The sequence below is a fragment of the Neomonachus schauinslandi genome, chromosome 10, assembly GCF_002201575.2.
Source record: "Neomonachus schauinslandi chromosome 10, ASM220157v2, whole genome shotgun sequence".
Taxonomy (NCBI): domain Eukaryota; kingdom Metazoa; phylum Chordata; class Mammalia; order Carnivora; family Phocidae; genus Neomonachus; species Neomonachus schauinslandi.
Genome location: NC_058412.1, coordinates 23045696 through 23064417, shown reverse-complemented (window position 1 = coordinate 23064417; position 18722 = coordinate 23045696). Strand labels below are relative to the sequence as shown.

The following is an 18722-nucleotide window of genomic DNA, read 5'->3' as shown; positions in this document are numbered from 1 at the left end:
ACTGGCTAGGGCATGATTAACCTAATAGGCTTAAAGTTCCACTTGCCATCCACATCTGTCAGGACTCGAGCAGAACGCAGGCGCGTAGTGCACGAGACTGAGGTCCTTTAGAATTGCCCCATTGCTCCCTCACAGCGGAGGGTTCGAGACATAGAGCAACAAGACAAGCACCACTGCCTCTACATGGTGGGGCCAAGGAAGTAAAGAAAGCTGGTTCCGAGGACCCGGCGCCATGGACTTCAGAGCCTTCTGGCCTGGAAATTGCCTGGACCGACTGGTAAGGCTGCCTTTGGTTCCTATTTCAAGGATGATTCTCTGAAAATTGTGAAGACTATGGGTGGGAGATAACTACAAGCTGGCATCATGGGGTGTACACCTTCCCACAATGACGTTGTTAATAGCGTTGCTAAGAGTGGCATCCAGTTTTTTAAAAAGCCCAAAGCAATTTTGCCGGGACGTCAAGGGAGCGGTGGAAGATGCTCTATCCCTTTGCTACTTCCAAGCTCCACCTGCTATGACTCTGGGGGAGACCCGACCCAGGGACAGAGGCTAACAGAGGAGCAGCCGAGGGCCAGGTGGACCCAAAGCCCAGCTGAAGGTCTCTATCAGCTCACAAGAGATCCCACTGTAGGCAAAGGGAAAGATATGGAAGGACTGCCCCCAGAAACCAGAATCTCCGCATCCCAGCTGGACAAATCACAAAGCCACATGGCTCAGGACCTTCCATCCAAGACACAGAGCTCCCACGGGTCACAGGGGACAGTCTCTTCTGGGGAAGAGAGTGAAGAAAGGAATACCCAGCAAAGGAAGCTGAGATGCCACACGTGTGGCCAACAGGGCCATTGCTGCCAGACCATCCTTCCTGCTCATGAGCCTGAAGGCAAAGTGGATTTCCCTGAGCCCCTGGTGAAGGCCCACCAGCACGCCTACACCTACCTCCACACCTGCATCTCCAAATATGAAGCAATCCTGTCCATCACCCATCAGGCCACCCAGACCCAAGAGCTGCTGCAGCCCATGGTCAGCTTCCTGCTGCTATGCTTTGATGAGGTCAACCGGCTCTTGGGGGAGATCTCCAAGGAGGGAGAAATGCTCCTCCAGGAAGTTCGGGACGATCTGGCTTGGCCGTTGAGGAAAGGAGAGCCTCAGGACCAGCCAGATCTCCTGCAACAGCTTCTGCAGTACACAGTCAGCAAGCTGCTGGTGCTCAGTGGCACGGTGGCCTCGATCACTGGCCGCTTCCTGGAGGGCTCCAGCAGTTACCACCATGACACCGCGAGCCACTTGGGAAAGAAGCTGAGCACAAAGAGGGGTGTGGATGAATGCCTCCTGCGGGCTCTGGGGCAACTGGAGAACTTGGCGAGCGGCCACGGGGACCCTGGGATGCAGGGTGCGCCCTTGTGCTCCGAGGACAGTGGCATTGGTGGGGACAACGACTCTGTGCAGCCGGTGGACAAGCTGGGCAGGCAAGCCAGCTGGGACTCGGTGTCGGAGCCCGCAGAACGGAAGCTGGTGCTTTCATCCACGGTGGAAGCCAGGCTGTCAGGACAGGCCTGGCAGCAAAGTCCTTTCCAGATGGGTTCAGACACACCCCAGGACTGCCCCCTCTGGAGGCCTCCGTCGGCAAAGGTTCGGCCCGCGGCACAGAGTGGAGCAGGGGGCCCTTGCCCCTCGAGCACAGGCCCAGAAACTACGACCGCCAGGCCTTTGGGGATGGGCAAAAGCACTCGGTGTGATTTCCTTGGGATTGGGATCTCCACAGAAGCACATTTTCCTAAAGGCTCCCGCTTGGTGGACACTCCTTCCGTCACTGAAGGGGAGGACAGTAGCCCAGAGGAGGAGGGGGACCAGGTGAGTGGCATGAGTCTGGGTCCACAGCAGGAAAACTCTTTCCCTCCAAGGCCGCGCTCTTCACCTGGTGGCCCGGAAGGCCCATTTCAGCCACACCCCAGGAAGCTAAGGAAGCCCCAAGCCCAGGAAATGATTCTGAAGATGAAGGAAGCAATCAGCGAAAGGATCAAGTTTGTCCCTGTGCCTTCTGGGCCCCAGGACTGGGCCGACGAGGACGAGAGGAGGACAGCGGTCCCCCCGAGACCCAGCACAGCCAGCGGCAGCAGCAGGGCCCCTCTGAGGCAGAGGAGGTCCCAGTCAGAGGGGTGTCTGAAGAGCCAAGTGGAGGACTCCACCCTCCAGGAGCTGCAGAGGGTGCAGAGAGACCTGAGCCGGAGGCTGGAGGCATTTTACGCCCTGGGTGCACGACAGCAGGGGCAGAGCCCGGAGCAGATTGCGCAGCCCCGCGCCGTGGCTCGGAGGTCCGACACCTGCGGGAGCGCGCCGAGCATCACCAGCAGCAAGCTGAAGGCATCCCTCACCAAGAACTTCGTCATTTTACCGAGTCAGGACAAGAGCATCGTGCAGAAATGCAGTCCCCGCCCTGAGGGCGAACAGCCCCGGCAGGGGGAGCCTGAGGGGCTGCCAGTCGTCATCCCATCGGGTGAGAAGACCAGTGAGGCTCGGGGGGCCGAGGACTGGAATGTCAGGGGCTGTCCCACCAGAACATCAGTCAAGAAGCTCATTGAAACTTTTAGTCCCACTGAGAGTCTGAGGACCCTGGGAGATTCCAAGGACGCCGGGCCAAGCCCCTGCCTCAGGAAGTGGGGGGTCCCCCTCATGCCCCCCAGATTTCCCATTTACAGGGGGCTTGCCCCTTTGTATCCAAAGCCCCGAATTTCTCCAGCAGCGAGTGGAGAATCTCTCAAGCTGGGCCCAGCCTGGAGGCCCTTATCTCCTCTTTTCCCCGCTCTGCTGACAGCAGGAGCGTCCAAGAGGGAGGACCGCAATTTCAACTATGAAACAGAAGAGGACCCAGAGCATCTGCCTCCACCGCCTCTGGAAATCCTGATGGACAAATCGTTCACCTCTCTGGAGCCCCCAGAGAGCAGCAAGCCAGCAGGAACCTCCTCCAACGGGACCCATGCACCAGGGCCGGGAGGGCCTGACCCTGCCCTGAGAACGTGGGCTTCCCCAAAGCTAAGAGCCTCCATGAGCCCCACTGACCTGCTACCCAGCAAGAGCACGACTGCCCCCACCAGGCCCCACAGCACAGGGCCAGGGGGCAGCAAGAGTGGCTGCAGTACCAGAAAGCTCACCTTGGACCTGAGCCACCCACCAGCAACCAGCGGAAACCCAGAGGTGGAGGGCAGAGGGGCTCAGAGTCAGGCACCCGCAGACAGGGCCACCAGCCTGTCCAAGCATCCCCAGAAGGCCATCCCCTGGCACCCCTCCAGCCACACATCTGGGCCGAACAGCACCTTGGAACCCAGCCTGGCCAGGCCAACACGACGGCCACGTTCTCCCGAGGCCCCCAGGCAGAGCCAGGAGAGAAGCCCCTCGCCGGTGAGGAAGGCCTCTGCCGCAAGGGGACACTGGACAGCCCGAGCGGACAGGAGGCAGCTCCCCTCTCACAGATCTGCCCAGCCAAGCGTCCCCTGCGTGCACAGCTCCCCCAGCCCACCCATCAGCCCTCCGGTAAGCCCCACGGTGCTCAGCACCCCAGAGACGAAGGAAGGAGCCTCCCCCCCACCCTGGCACAAGCCGCCCAGCACTCCCCCTGCGAGCCCACCCGCACAGCACAAGGCCTCCAGCCCCCCTACCCGGCACACAGAAGCGAGTTCCCCTTCCTCTGGCCCCTCCTCGTCCCCCCCAGTGTCCCCTGCTCAGGGGCCCCAGCAAACAAGAGACCCTGAGGACAGTCGGGCAGCCACAGCTAAAGCATGTGGGAACACGTGTTCCATATTCTGCCCGGCCACCTCCTCTCTGTTTGAAGCTGCCCCGCGCCCTTCGGCAGCCCACCCACGCACCCCAGCCTCGCTGCCCCCTGAAGCCGGCAGCCCTCGGGGGACCCCCGCAGGAGGCTGGAGGAGCTCGGGGCCACGGCTGAGGGCGGGCTCCCAGCGGGGCCCGGCTCTGTGTGCCCTCAAGCCTCAGCCTTTCATCAGAAGGACGGCTTCTGACCACCGGCCGAGTATCCGCCTCGGGCTGCCTGTCCCCGGTGCCACCTGCGACGCTTGGGAATCCGCACTCAGCAGGAGCAGGTAAGGAGGGTCCTCGGGCCACCGCCCTGCGCTAATCCAATAGAGCCCAGAGGCCCTTGGGGTCCAAGGGAAGAGGCAGAGGAAAAGGGGGCTGAGGGATATCCAGCCTCCCGCCATCGGACCCATCCTTGAGCAGCTGTGCTTTCATCTGTCACTCATTTCAGGTTCCCGAGAAAGATTTTAATTGAAAGAAGCTCTGCTGTGTTAAAAAATAGAGTTTAAAACAATCACATTAATCCAAGCACACCCTCCCCTTTATTTTACACCTGAGGAAAAAGAGATGACGTGACTACCCACCCCCTCCACCCCAGGCTGAGCCACTGTCTCATGGTCTGGAACCAGCAGCCAGATTTCTGTTCTCTCTGGTTTACCGAGGTTCTCAAACTTTCTGGCCCCAGGACCCCTTTAAAACTCTTCAGAATTATGGAGAACCCAAAAGAACCTTTGTGCAGGCGGGTTCTATCTATCACTTTTTACTGTATGATACATTAAAATTGAGAAATATTTAAAATACTTATTAGTTTTTCTCAATGACCCCATTATACATTACCATTAAAAGTAGGTATATTTTCCACAACAAAAACATTTAGTGGAAAGAGTGGCATTGTCTTATATTTTTGCAAATTCCTTTCATGTCTGGCTTCCAGGAAAGATGGTGGCCTTCTCAGACCTGCTTCGGTAATGCATCTGGTGGGACATCACACAAGACGTAGACTGGGAAAGTCCACTCTACATTCATGAAAGAATGAGTGGAAAAGGCAAATAACATCTTGACAGTATTTTGAAAATAGTTTTGACTTCATAGATCCCCCTCAAAAGTGTCTCGGGGACACCCAGGGGACATACCTTGAGACAACTGGTCCTAGAGGTATGGACTATAAATATTTAGCTTTCCCACACCCCCAAAGACCTGCCTCCACTTCTCTTCCATTCTAGCCTCACCTCCATCTACCCGATTGGAGGTGTGTAGAGCAAGAACAAGACCCTTCATGGGCACCGAGTACCAGAATCAGGTGGAAGGATGGCCATCAATACCCTTGGCAGACCGAGTTCCAAGTGCGCCTTTCTCGAGAGGGCAGCTGACTTACAGGTCATTGGCCCAGCCATGTAGGCAGGCCTGGGCATGAGATGGCAACAGGTCAGGAGGCATGGTAGAGCCATTGCCTGAACATGGAAAGAAAGACACATATGCCCAAGTGCGTAGAACACATGGGGAAATGCATCTTCTCCAGGATGCAGCATGGGCAGAAAACTGTCTATCTGAGACCCTGTTGGAGATGAGCTCTTATCAATGTGTCTTGATACCAGATGGGACAAAGCTCAACCAGCACAGTCCTTGCTGTCTTCGAAATGCCCACTGTTGAGTCAATCAGCAGTTTATTTCAGCCAGAGTGATACATGTTACAGACTTCACAATCTGTGGAGGCATAAATGGTAATTTTTTACAAAGTACTCGGCAGTCGATTTTAAATAAAATTATCTAGGGAAAGTTGTGCATTATTATAGTTATATAAACTTCCCCAGCCACTTGAAAGAAATGAAGTATTGATTATTTTTGCAAGAATCTTAATGTAATGCTGCTCTTTTCTTAAATCTAAAATGAGTTTCCTACAGCACAGTGCTTTTCATCTAAGAACCTCGATAAATGTTAATGCATTACCCCTCACACTAGCCACTTATTCTCTTATTACATTTCTAAAACTGTGCCCTTCAGGAGAAGAGCTTGGGAGAACAGGGACAATAAAATGGCATTAATTAAAAACACTAACATTTTAAAACAGCAGGAGCAATAATAAAGTAACATAAAATTGTTCAAGAGGAAAATAATGCCCTTCTCTCAGGCTTCTCCATGGAATAGGGCAGCCTAAAAGGTTGTTTTATGTCCTGAATCTCAATACTTAGGGAGATGGGCTGGGGGGGGTGGGGAGAAGTGCTTGTAGCTTGAAAGAAAGGAGGATTCATAAACGGGAGACTTCCCAAGGTTGCGTGGAAGGTCGCAATAATGGCTCACACTCCTTCCCCTGCCTCCTGGTAAGACCACACCTCCGAGCCACTCGGAACTGAAACTGTGAGCATGTGCTGGATGTGATGGGAAAATGCTCATCCCCCATTCCCTCCACCCCTCCACCCCTGTAAAGCTGACATCTGAGAGCAGAAGCATGCCAGCTAGAAAAGCACTGTTTCCCCACCCTGTTTCCTGCCCTCCTGCATACGGGAAACCAGACCAAGGAAGTAGGCAGGATTTGCCTGAGATCATGCAACTAGCCAACAAGCCAGTGCCAGAGAGCCGGAAAGACTCAGAACGGGCTGTTTCCCCAAGCAGGGACTTGCAGGGATGCAACCCACCGCATGGTATGTAGCGGCAGAGACAGGATGACCTGGCCTAACCTGGCATTGACCTACTTCTCGTCATCCCATGCCAGGCACAAGCCCCTTTTATAGAAAAAATGATGATGTTTATATCCTCCCGATCTTGGGGCCCAGGGGATTGGGAACGGTCCTTGGAGGCTCACCTAGGAAGCTCAGTTACAACAATCTCAATTACAGCTTCAACTGTTATTTATGTTTTGAATCCCCTGGCGGAGGTGCCGTCTCTAGGTCTTAGCACGCTGGGGCACTGTGAACATTCAAGAAGGGTCCAGACTTTCTCCCCTAAATACAGTGCTTTTAGTCTTTGCTTAGACTGGCCCACCCAGGCAGGGGCTCTCTGCCGCCCAATCCCCCAACCCTATTTCCCAGATCAGGGTCCCAACCGACCAGCGGGGCAGCGCCTGGCCAGCCTGCCTCCCCAGCCATTCTGGGATCAGGCGGAACCACGGCCACATCGTGGCAGCCAGGAAAATCTCCCTCCTAGCCTGAGCCTCACACAGGTGTGGAACCTGGTTGGGGTCGGGGAAGAAACGGTTCTAGGACAAAATCGTTTTCACCTCCACTGACACCGCATGCCAGGCATGCCCCTCCCTTTCCTGCTAGCTACTCCAGTCGGGGAGCAGCAAAGGGTCCCAGGGGAGGTGCATCCTGCACATGCCTTTCCCTGCTCTAAAAGGGGCACAGGGAGAAGAAGCAAGGAAGGTGGGAGCTGGTCCTGCGCACAAAATCACACTTGATCACGCAGGGCCTGGGAACTGGGCCCGAGGCCCGAGGCCCGAGGCCAGCGTGGGTGAGGCTGGCTCAAAGGAACACAGTACGATTCTCACAGCCTAAAAATCACGTGTATGCCCATCTTAGTTCCTCACTTAGTTCCCCACCTCACCCCACATTCCGGCCACCTTCATCTGAGTGGGATCCAGACTCAAACTTGCCCTCTACCGGTTCAACATCTCACGGAAGCCTAACCACTGAGCCGAGCACGCTGCGGAATAAAGCTCAGGGCATGGTTAAGAACCTGCTGTCAGAAGCAGAGAGGAGGACCTTCTGGGTCTCTGCACATGGGAGCTGGGTCCAGTCCTGGACCTGAGGTGACTGATGGCGAGGCTTGACCCTCAGATGCCTACCTGTCATGTGACAGGGTGGTCCCTAGTTTCCTTTCCAGGCGTGACTTCCTGTTCATGCTACGAAGCAGGACCAGCGTGACAGCTGGTCGTTTACTGAGCGCTTATCATGCGCTGGTTCGTATGCGAAGAGTTTACTTTGCACGCCTCACCCAGTATTGATACCTTCGAGCGCCCTGTGAGATGCGTGCTATCATCATCTCCGTTCTACAAAGAAGGGAACTGGGAATCAGAGAGATTAATGAATGTGCTACAGGACACACAGCTAGTTAGCGCAGGACTCGAACCCAGACAGCCGGATTCCCATGTCCAGGCAGTAAGGATGAGGCCAGCCCGCCAGCACACAGCCCGTGTGGCTTCCGGAGCTGGTCCCCTTTCTGGCCTGAGCTTCCTCCACGCTTGTGATCCTCCTCCATTCTGCACCCCCAATGCACACTGGGTGTCCCTCTCCCCTCAAAGGCCCTCTCGCTATGTCACTCAGCAGCTGGGAGGCTCTGTTCTAGCCAAATGCCAGGCTTGGGCCAAGCACTTGGCATTTTACTCTGTTCAGGAAAAGGGTGGCTGCTGAGCAAAGCAGGGTGTGGTGGGGTTTTGTTTTTTGGGGGTTTTTTTTAGGCTAGCTAAGCCTAGCCCTTTATTAAACAAGAAGTGCTTTAAAAACAAAAATAAAATAAAGGCCCAGCTCCCAGAGTTCCTGAGGGAGCTGCTTTGTTCAGAGCAGCGGGATCCTGGGCATGAGGAGGAGAACAGGACTCAACCTGTCGGCACAAACACCGGGGGCTCGGCTCCCACAGTGCCTGACCAGAGCAGGCAAGCACGAGCACGGCACCAGCCCGGCAATCCTGGTGAGGAAGGGTGGAGGCCTGGCACGGAGGTCCACGGGCCTGTGGGTGAGACAGACCGTGGGGACTGAGAGAGGCAGGATGGATGGGGGCGGAGGGGAGCGGGGACGGGGGGCCAGAAGGAACAACTGAGGAGTGTTTGATCTGCATCTGTCCTTTTTCTCTGCAGCAGCAGTGAGGAGAGCCCCAAGAAGGACACAGAGCCATGGAACAGCCCCTGTGCCCCAGAACTGAGGGGCGGTGGCAGGGCTGCCTCTCCCCCAGAACTCTGCGTGTTGGGCCATGGGCTGCAACGGGAGGCCAGAACCAGCCGCGCCCAGGACAAGCCTCAACAGAAGGAAGTAGCCTGACAGGCCAACCAACAGGGTCACACGGATGCCAGTCACCCCAGAAGGCGATGGGTGACAGCCAAGCACCAGACTGTCCCATAGAGGGTGGGTCAACCAAACTCCTACTCCTAGAAAGATCCGGAAGGTGCACTGCCCCGAGAGTCTGCTAAATTCTAAACCTTTGCCATTTTCAGCCCCAGAGTCTGGTTTGCCTTGGGGTACAAAGGCTAACTATAACTTTGGACCCCACAGTGACACTCTTTAATCCTTCGAGTACTGGCCTTAATTTAGGGGAAAATGCATTTGTCGAATGCTTGATGAGCTGGGGGGTTTTACCTGGGTTAGTTTCCTGGACTCAATTAATCTGCACAATGAAGAATGAAGCAGATAGCATTCTCCGGGTTTTGCAGATAAGAAAACCAAAGTGCCCCTTCCCCCAAGCCCGAAAGAGTCTTGCCTGAGGTCACACAGCTAGGAAGAGAACAGAGCAAAAATTCCAACAGGTGTGGCTGGCCCCAGAATCCCTTGTTTCTCGTTCCAGTCGCGCTCCACCTGCCTAAAGCAAACCTAGTCTACAAATGGTTGGAAAGCCTTGTGGTTTTTTTGAAGGTTAAATAGTGTCACTGCATTCAAGTCACCATTGAGAGATTTGTTTAGAAGCTGACTGGTCCAGAGATGGGAAGACTGAGGTGGAATTAAGACACAAACCCTCCTTCCTCTCCTCCCTCCCAAGCACAGACCCAAAGCCCTCAACACCAAGCTTCCAGCCCACTCCTGCGGCTGAGCGGCCTCGGATTGTGTCTCAGAGGCAGGCGTGTCTCGGATGCTCTGCCCCACGCATCCACATGCCTCTCAAACTGGGTGGGTGCAACCAAGCCTTGCAAACAAGCAGCCTATTCTCCACGCCCCGCGGGGGCTGGAGCTCAGGAGGATGTGCACACACGCATGTACACCCAGGCACACAAACACTCGTGCGCATGCCAGTCTCCCCCAGGGGCTTCTCGGCCAACTTTATTCCCAAGTCATCCGCACAACTTCTGCCGAGGTTAAAATGGAAGTGAAGAACTACCGTGCATGCCAATGCGCTAGATATTAGCTGCAGATCTTGGAATGTTTCCATGGGTGGCTGCGGAGTGCTTTCTATTTAGAAATGAATTTGCAATAATTGGGTGATTCAGTGCCGGCTCAGTGGGTTGTCAAAAGGCAAGAATTCTCACCCACGGGGTACAGCTAAGGGGGTCATTCTCCAGATCTGCTGCAAAGCTGATTTTTTTTTTAAGTTTGGGAAAATTATGACTTCAAGTCCTTTCTTGTTGAAATAGACCATGGCTCAAGGACGTGTTATGCTGGGTCCTGGGGATTACAGCTACCTGTAAATGAATTCACCTTGACTTGTCCAGTTATTAAAATAGGGGTGACCAGGCTGATCTCTTCAAAGGCACCCAAGGAATAGTTGGTTAAACTACCAGGAGGGGCCACACGGCACCCCTCGGTTGGGAAATGTCTGTCCACACCCACACGGTTGCTGTGGGGTTGCGCTGTCAGAGCAGAGCTCGGGCACAGCAGGGTGGGTTCTGGGCCGAGCCCCACGCAGGGGTGAGTGGGTGGACCTGGGAGAACCGCCTGGGCCCCAGGAAGTGGGAGGAAGTCCAGCTCCCGGGGCAGGGCAGGGCTGAGGTAAGTGCGTGAGAACAGCCAGGTTTAGGAAACTTGCTCGCTACAGAACTGGCCAGTCTGCCTACCTGGGCAGGCCAGCTGCCGAAGGGTGACGAGGGTGTGTGCCGAAGGGTGACGAGGGTGTGGGCAGGCTGGGCACCGAGCCGAGGGGAAGCAAGCAGGCCAGGAGAGGCGGCTCATGGCTGAGCAGCTTCAGGGAAGGCTGTCGGAAAGCAGACAGGGTTTAGGGGCAGACTTCCTGAGGTCTGAAGCTGAGACCCGGGCTAGGGTGTAGGGGCCCTGGGCTAGGGTTTAGGGGCAGACTTCCAGAGGTTGGAAGAAACACAGCAGAAACAGAGAAACAATGGGAGGCTGGACAGGGCCACCATTCATGAAATGGTGAGACAACATGGGGGTGTAACCACAGAGACTTATAATAAAAGGTCTAGTTCTGGGAACCAGGATAGGAAGTGGGAGCCAGATCTGTAGGAGGCAGAAGTGAGGCCAAGCTCCCCGTTAAAGGGCCCCCTCTTAGAGGTTTGGGGCTAGTGTGAGTCTGTAGGTGGGGGCCAAGTGCACCCAGTTGCAGCAACGAAAGCTCGGTGTGGGTGGCTGGGAGCCAGGCAGCCTATTACCTCCCAGAAGGGCCAGCATCAGAGAGAATGCCCTGGAAGAGTCTGGAACGAGCCTCCCTGAGGGTGCCTGGCAGGAGGCTCTCTTGAGAGCAGAAGTCACCCCCTCCCCCGAGCTAGGCCTCTAAGCAGCAGTGGGCACCCACCGTCCCCACGCTGCAGACAGCAGTGGATGAACACAGGGCTTCCAGGGTCCCTGCATCAGCCCTGGGGCAGGTCAGGGCTCCTCCTCATCCCTCTGCATTTACCGAGCACCTACTTGTGCCTGGAGAGTGCTGGGCTCCTGCCACAGAGCCCCGTACGTGATGCAGTAAGAGACCTCTAGGCCCAAGCAGCCAGGACAATGAGCTGATAGAGACTATCATGTTGGCCAAGGACCCCACTGCTTCAAGAGCCCCAAGTCAGCTTCCCCTGGGGTAAAGCGGAGGGGTCGCCAAAGCCAAGGGGCTGGGAGGCAATAAAGGTCACAGGTGAAGCAGGGCCCAGCCAGCACTGGAGCAGAGGTTCACAGATGTGGTTTCCTGGCTACCATCCCAACCACCAGACTTAGCCCAAATCATGGGTGAGTTGGACATTGGACAAAAGAAATTAAATGTACTACAACAGGCAACTTGTGTGGCTTCCACTCGGTTTCACCCCTCCTTGAGACCAGGCCTTTACTGGAACCCACATCTCTGGTTCTGCCTCGGAAAGCACACTGCTGGTGGTCATGAGGGACAAGCCCAATCCCACAACTTCTCAGATGGGTCACTCTCACCCACCCACCTTCCCTCCACCCAAGAACTTGTCCTTGCTGGGCCCAATCCACTTCCTGGGCTCCAAGGAGAAGGGAGAGCAGGGCTTCAGTTTTGTCTTGTCTTTTTAAAATAACGACACCAATAGATGCAACCCACTAAGGACTCAGGAGTCTGCACTTTTCCTTCCCAAAGTTAGAAACCAAGAAGGAATGTTGGGTATAAAGGCACAAGAGAGCTCACCCCAGAAAAGGAGATCAATTTCAGAGGTGCATATTCTACCCATATTCCTGTTTGGGCCAACTCTTTTCCAGGGGTGTCCAGCCATTGTCAACACCCACGGAGACCCCCAGAGCTGAGGAGAGGGAGGTGCTCCAGCTCTTTATCTAACACATTAGTGACATAGCATATAGCTGTGCCCCAAGGAAAAAACACAATTTTCCAGTTCCATCAAAAGGATTCATGGAGGAAGAAAGCAGATGTAATATTCTGGTGGAACAGTGATAGCTTTTTGCAAGGATAAATACAATCTTCAAGACGAAATATAACTTCTGTCCACAGCCTGGATCTGTGCGGCTGTTCACTCTGAGCAGCATCTAGTTCTTCCCTTACATCATGTACCCAGTTCAGAACCTGAAATAATCCATGTTGATAGAAAATGCAGGGCAGACGAAGAGACGTTTCTTTCACTGTGAAAAGCTTTTGTTTGATAAGACTTGTCTCATCAACACTGCAACATAAATGAAAGGGGTTTTGAGAAATACATTCTTTTTTCTGAAATAAACCAGTGTTTTGCATGTATCAGGGGAGTTGATGCAGTAAATTTTAAGTGTCAACATGTTTGTCAATTGATCATTTGGTTGACTGCTTACAGGCTGCCCACACCCACTGCATCTTCCCAAGGAAAGCTTTGCAAAGGTAATATATTTTTAAGTAGCCTCACGTCAGAGATTCTGTTGAACTGCCATAAAGTAAATGTGTTCTGGGCCTATATTAACAGAACATGTTATACTGCACTGTGGTTTACTCCCTGTGCCTACCTGAAGTTTAAATAAACTTTCATCAATCCATCCCGACATTTTTATGAAATGTAATTAAAGATGAGTTGCACACACAGAGGAGCAAGCGGTTAATTCACTCCACAGTCTAATTCACTCTTATGGAGGACCCTGGACACTGCTGACTTGATTACTCTCATGGGCTTCAGAAAGTAACTTGACTGATAGCCTGTGGGCCCTGTGACTACAGAATTCAACCCATGTCATAGCCCGGGTCCTGAATGCTGTAATTCCAGACACCCTTGACGTCTCGCACACGAGTCAACAACCTGTTTTGGCTGGAATGGCAGCCCCAGCAGGAATCAGGTAATGCCCTGGGACAAGCCTGGTGGGCCTGAGTCCGAGGAAGAAGATGAATGGAGAAACAAGGAGAAGGAAGAGAAAGAAGGAGGGCGTGGTGAATGTGTCGGTCACCCTGGGGAGCTGGAGTCTATCCCACTGCCGATGGTTGGGACCCAGAAGCCTAAGCCCCACACCTCCATCACCCCCGCCCTGTGACCCGGCTTCTAGGGGCCTGTTCCTTCATCTGAAAAGCTGCAATGGCAATGCCAACCTCCATACCCTGCCATCTACAAGACACAGGCAAACTCGCTTCTTCCAAACCATCTTTTTTGAGCCCTCTGGAAGAACTGAACTGATGATCCCTCTCCCACTTTTGTTTGTAACGTTCATCTCTGCCATCTCTGCACTTCAACATTCTGATTAAGAAAAGAAAGTAGGGTATCCCCCTCCTTCCAGATCTGTGCTTTGATTCTTGGAGAAAATTAAGAATAGCTGTCAAACTCAGCTAGAATTGACTTCCTTCTCCATAGGATTCCATATCTTTCAAAGTGAAAAGACTTTAAAACATTTTGCTTGCCATCATGACTACAAATGTCAACTATTCCAAACGGGGGGAAAAAAAAATTAAGCTTCAGAATCTCCCACTTATTCCCATGCTGAGTCGTGGGTGATCTGTCAGTCAGATGCCAGGAATGACTTCAGTGCCTCCTGAACAGCAGGTCTTATTGGGCTGAGGCTGGAGTTTATAATAATTATACCTTTTCTTTGTGTGTAACACTCTACATTTTCAAAATATGATTATCTACAGTGTTTTATTAGTTTTTTTTTTTAATCGCATGAGATGAAAAGCAAGTCTTTTTTTCAACACCTTTGACAAATGAAAAAAAGGAGGCTGGGGTATGTCAAAGATACTTGGCCAGCAAGTGGGGCTCCCCAGCTCCTGCCCAGCCTTGGTTCTAACACTGACTGCCAGCAGGAGTGAGGTTATTCCAAAGGACACCACAACCTTCCATGGAAGAAATGCTCAGTTTTCTCCAACATTGACAAATAGAAAATTGTTTTTCAGATCCAGCCAAAGGCCAGCTATAATTTTAGCCATTCTTCTGCAACTAGCTTAGATGGAAATTCAAAACAAAATTTCCAAGAGAATAATTTTCTATAATCACCTCTACACACCTTGCCACTCCCCGTCCCTCCCCTGCACACACATATAAAACTGTCCCCGGCATTAAGAAAAAAAAGAAATCTTTTCCAAAAAAAAGTCTTTGTTCCTTGTTGCCATGAACCCCAAAGTGGGCTTCCAGGTGAACCCACCCCCCCACCGCAGGCTGGAACAGACAGCACTCCAGGAGACAGCTCTCTCACTTTATTGCCAGTGCCCCAAAGTAGTAAAAACCAGCAGATGAGACAGAAAGGAAATATAGACCCTGGGAAACAAATTGCCTTCATGAAAATTATTTATCTTTTTTTTTTTTTTTCTCCTTTGGAAGGGGACAGGATTGGCTGTGTTTACAAAACCCCACCCCAGGGCCTTGGGAGGGTGGGGGCCTGACTGGCTGCACCGGGAGACATAGGCAAGATGAAAAAGTGGCTTTCTCAGCCAGGGGTACCCATGAACTTGGAAATATATGAGTTGATTTGGGGCTCCCCAGCCTGCTCTGGGCCATCCTCCTCAGGAGAGGCTCACAACAGTGATGTGGAACTGATATTATACCTAGGGGTGGGCGACAGTGGAGGGGGTCCACTGGTGGGGTCTGCCAGAAAATTTGCTGGCAGGGTGCTGGGGTCTGAGGGCCTGAGCCATGTGGATCTGCCCCAGAGCGTTGCTATGGGTCTGGCTCTGTTCCTTGGCTGGGACCAGGCCGCTGCCCCTCAGCCTTCACCTTCCCCGTGTGTTTGAGGTCATGATCCGAGCTCTAATTCTTCCTGGTCACACCGTTGTCAACTTAACTGGCCCCAGACAAGGCAAAGCCACTCCTACTGTGTCCAGAGCCGCAGCCCCAGACCTCCCTCTCTTCCCGCAGGACCCCATTTCTCCTGCTGCTGCATCTGTGGGCAACACCTTCTCTCAGCTTGCTCGTGTTCTGGCACATGCTGCATCCAGCGCACCCCTCCAGCTTCGCGACCCAGCCTAAGTGTGGGGGGGGGGGGCAGCTGTGCAATTTCAGAGTTCCCACATGACCCCTGCATGTCCACCATGTGCTTTCATGGATGGTATTTCAAGTGTGAAGCATCATCTAGTCCTCTGTAGAACTAGCCAGCATGTCAGCTTCCAGGGAAGGCTTTCAGGAATGCAAATGTCAAACTCTCCCTCGGAAGATTTTGTTAAGGCAGAAGCAGGATAACCCCAGAGAGGGTTGTTCTACTCACCTCGAATCAGCCTTATAACAACTGAACTGGGTTTGAATGGCCAACTCAGGGTCTCTGGGTTGCGGAGGGCTGCCCAGCCTCTCACAGATGGGGGGCCGTGCCCAGACACGGTCTACACCATGTGGGTCTGTGCTACACTCTTCCTCCCTGACTCTTCACCCCCGTGCCATCTGCGGCTGGTTTTGTGTTGTCTTGTGTCCTTTGTGACAACCCTAGTTATTAAAAAATTCTCAGGTTAAAAAAGTACAAGACCTTAGAAAAATAAGTACTTCTTTTATTTCTACTTCAAAATATACTATGTACATCTGGAACTCTAAGAGAAAGTAGACCTGGAGATGACTCCATCATAAAAATAAAATAAAGTAAGAAATAACGACTGCCCGCTTCAGGTCTTTCTCTCAGCCGGTTGAAAGGGGCGTGAGCTGCCCGTTGTCTTGCTGTCCGATGCCATCCCTCTGTCGGTGACGTTGGTTGGGGCTGCCTCACGGGGACGCTGCGTCTAGGAGGTCCTGGAGCATTCTGAGGACCTGCCGTGGCTGGCCAGCAGCCAGGTCCTGCAGCCGGGAGCCCATGTGCTCCTGGAGGCTTCTGGACAGCTGATGCGCCACTGTGCGGACGTTCCCGCCGTGCCCGGGCAGGACACTGTTCCCAGTCATGTTGCCCAGGAAACACCAGAGGACTGGAAGGACATGGCGCTCCACAGCCTGGGGCTTCTGGGGGTACACAGAGGCCACCAGCGCTGTTGGACAGAAAACGGGGAGACTGACTTTAGGCAGGCACTCTCTCCCTCTCTTGCTGCCCTCTCTTGGGACAACAACTCTATCCCCCGCAAAGGGCAGGCCGCCCAGGAGGGCCAACTAGTCCATTAGATGCACCAGCTAAGGCTCAGGACACATTTAGGGGCCCATGAAAATGGCTTGATTTCTTTTAAAATCAAAAGAAAAAAATATGAAGATATCCAACCTCATTTATATTCATGTTTATACCAGCCAGTTATAAAATACAATTTTTAACTTTTTTTTTAATGGAGGAATGAATATGCAAAGGCAAAAGTACTCAGAGCCTATAATGGTCATAATTGGTCCCTGCAGCCCCGGGGAGAGGAAAGACGCAGATACACCTGGACTGCAATCTAGTATTACTTTAATCCACATTCCCACCTCTCTGAGTTCATACAACAGAGAAAAACCATACCAGGGAGAAAAGTCAACACTCTCTCAAATGAAGCATTCTGAAAAATAAAGCAGCCAGCAGGAGATAAGACCAGTGTGGCCTCCCCAGTGTCTGGATGCCAAACCCCACAACAAGACCAGCAGTAATCCAGGAGGCGTCAATGTGCTTTGTCAACCATCAAGCTCTGCACAGACCCTTGATTCAGTGATGAGCCCCCCACATCTGGTTCTCCAAGGCCCTCTACTTTCGTTAGTCCCCAAAAAACACACAAGCAGGCTACCCCTGCCAGCAAACCTTCCATTCCAGAGTAAATGCCGGGGTCAAAGCCACCTCAAGAGCACCCTAAGTCACTTCACAGGGGCCCCTCCAGCCTTCAGCCGAGGCCACATTACCCTGAGGGCATCCATGTTAACAATGCTTTTTCTATACAATCAGTGCAGTCTGCCTGTCCTCCTGCCAAAGGAAAAGTGCTGGTGAGAGCAAAGGACCTTCACTTATTGATGGAGCAAAGAAACTGGAACGTTCCCTGGGCTCAGACACACCTGGGAAACTAACACTGCCCGAGTCCAGAGTCTGGGGCTCAGAGTTCTGCAGCGTGACTCCATTGTCCTCATAGTGCTTCAAGAAGCAGGACACCGGTCCATCTCGCAGAAGGGGAAGCCAGCACTCAGGGGTCAAGGAGCTTGCCCCAGACCACACAGCTAACGAGGGCAAGAGCCTGCCTCGACTCCAAAGCTCACGCTGTGCACCCCTCGATGACCCCAAGTCTCTAGGGGTTCCACATGTCAGGGGCTGGTGTGGAGTTTTATTTTTAATCTCCAATTTGTCCTTCCTTCACCAGCGTAACATCATCCAACCCCCCAGGATGTTTCCCACAGGGCCCCTCGGACTCCAGGGCCAGAGCCTGGGACAATAGGGGGTCAGAGATGAGCTGGACCCCCCTCAGCAAAGCCTGCCACTGGAGCAGTGTCATTTCCCATGGAGCGTGTATGCTGGCTTTCAAGCCACACCCTCAAGGTTCCTGCACCCCACCCTGTGGGGCCTCCCCGGGGGCTCCCCAGTGTCACCGAAGCCTCAGAAGTAAAGGTGGCCCTCGTTCCCGGGGAAGGCAGGACTGCACCTAGTGAGTCAGCCCAGCCATGTTGGCTGGTGAGCAGCTTCATAAAGTGGGACAGAGGCGGGACCTGCTAGAAACGCTGAAGCTGGAGACAGGCTCAGAGGAGGGCATAGGTACCAGGAAAGCCACCAGGGCAGCCCCAAGGTGGGAAGCTAGGAGGAGCAAGAGAGAGGTCAGGGGGTGGGGGGTGGCCAGAGGGGACAAAAGAAAACCAGTGATCCCGATTAGCCACCTATGCTGAACAATTATAACTCAAAGGCTTCCTAAGGCTCCATGGGATCCACCTGCAAACCAATGTGAGAACTATCCCAAGTACCAGGCCCAGGCAGGGCTCCCCTGTGCCCACCAAAGGGTGAGGGGTTCACCTGCCCCTCACCCGCCCCACCTCACCGGCCCCCATCCCCGGCACGCTGCACTCCCACCTGAACTCTCCCTCCCAGCAGTCGGGCGATCACACGCGGGCCCGGGAAGCTCACTTCTACAGTGAGGCCCACATTCCCCGGGTCCGGGAGGCAGAGGTCACCTGGCTGACGGCGGTGGGCCTCTCAAGTTAGCAAAGGCAGGCGGTGGCCCTTCTGGGAGTCATCATGAGGAAGAAAACCCCATTAAATTGGAGCTTACAAGGCAGCTGAAGTAATTAGCAAAAGATTTACTCCTGTTAAGCTGTGCTATTATTAGTCCACACCTTGTGTCAACTGAAATGTTCTTCTCTGCTCCTGGCTGACACCGACCTACCAGGACAGCTATGTAGAAACTCTTGGCTTTGAGGTCTCTTGGAAACAGGTAGAAAATATTTACATTTAAATGGATAATCTAAAGTGAGGTACCCATCCACCTCTGGGGCCCATATATCACCTGTACAAGGACAGGTAAGGGTTTCAACCAGAGAACACAGATTTTGAGCAACAGAAAAGGGTTCCTTGTATGGTGGCCAGGTGGTCTCC

General features: G+C 53.4%; 2 protein-coding genes across 2 annotated transcripts in view; one reads left to right on the top strand and one right to left on the bottom strand.

Annotated features, from left to right (window-relative positions):
• Nucleotides 1–363: 363 nt before the first annotated feature.
• On the top strand, nt 364–8777 carry PCARE (photoreceptor cilium actin regulator). Its single transcript, XM_021697543.1, has 2 exons — nt 364–4094; nt 8597–8777. The coding sequence occupies exons 1-2, from the start codon at nt 364–366 to the stop codon at nt 8775–8777; spliced, it is 3912 nt and encodes a 1303-aa protein (XP_021553218.1).
• Nucleotides 8778–15751: 6974 nt separating this feature from the next.
• Nucleotides 15752–18722, bottom strand: part of TOGARAM2 (TOG array regulator of axonemal microtubules 2) — a 40363-nt gene continuing 37392 nt past the window's right edge. The window contains 2 exon segments of the mRNA XM_021697544.2: nt 15752–15963; nt 15965–16227. Coding sequence (XP_021553219.2) covers nt 15874–15963; nt 15965–16227 — 353 coding nt within the window. The 3' untranslated portion in view covers nt 15752–15873.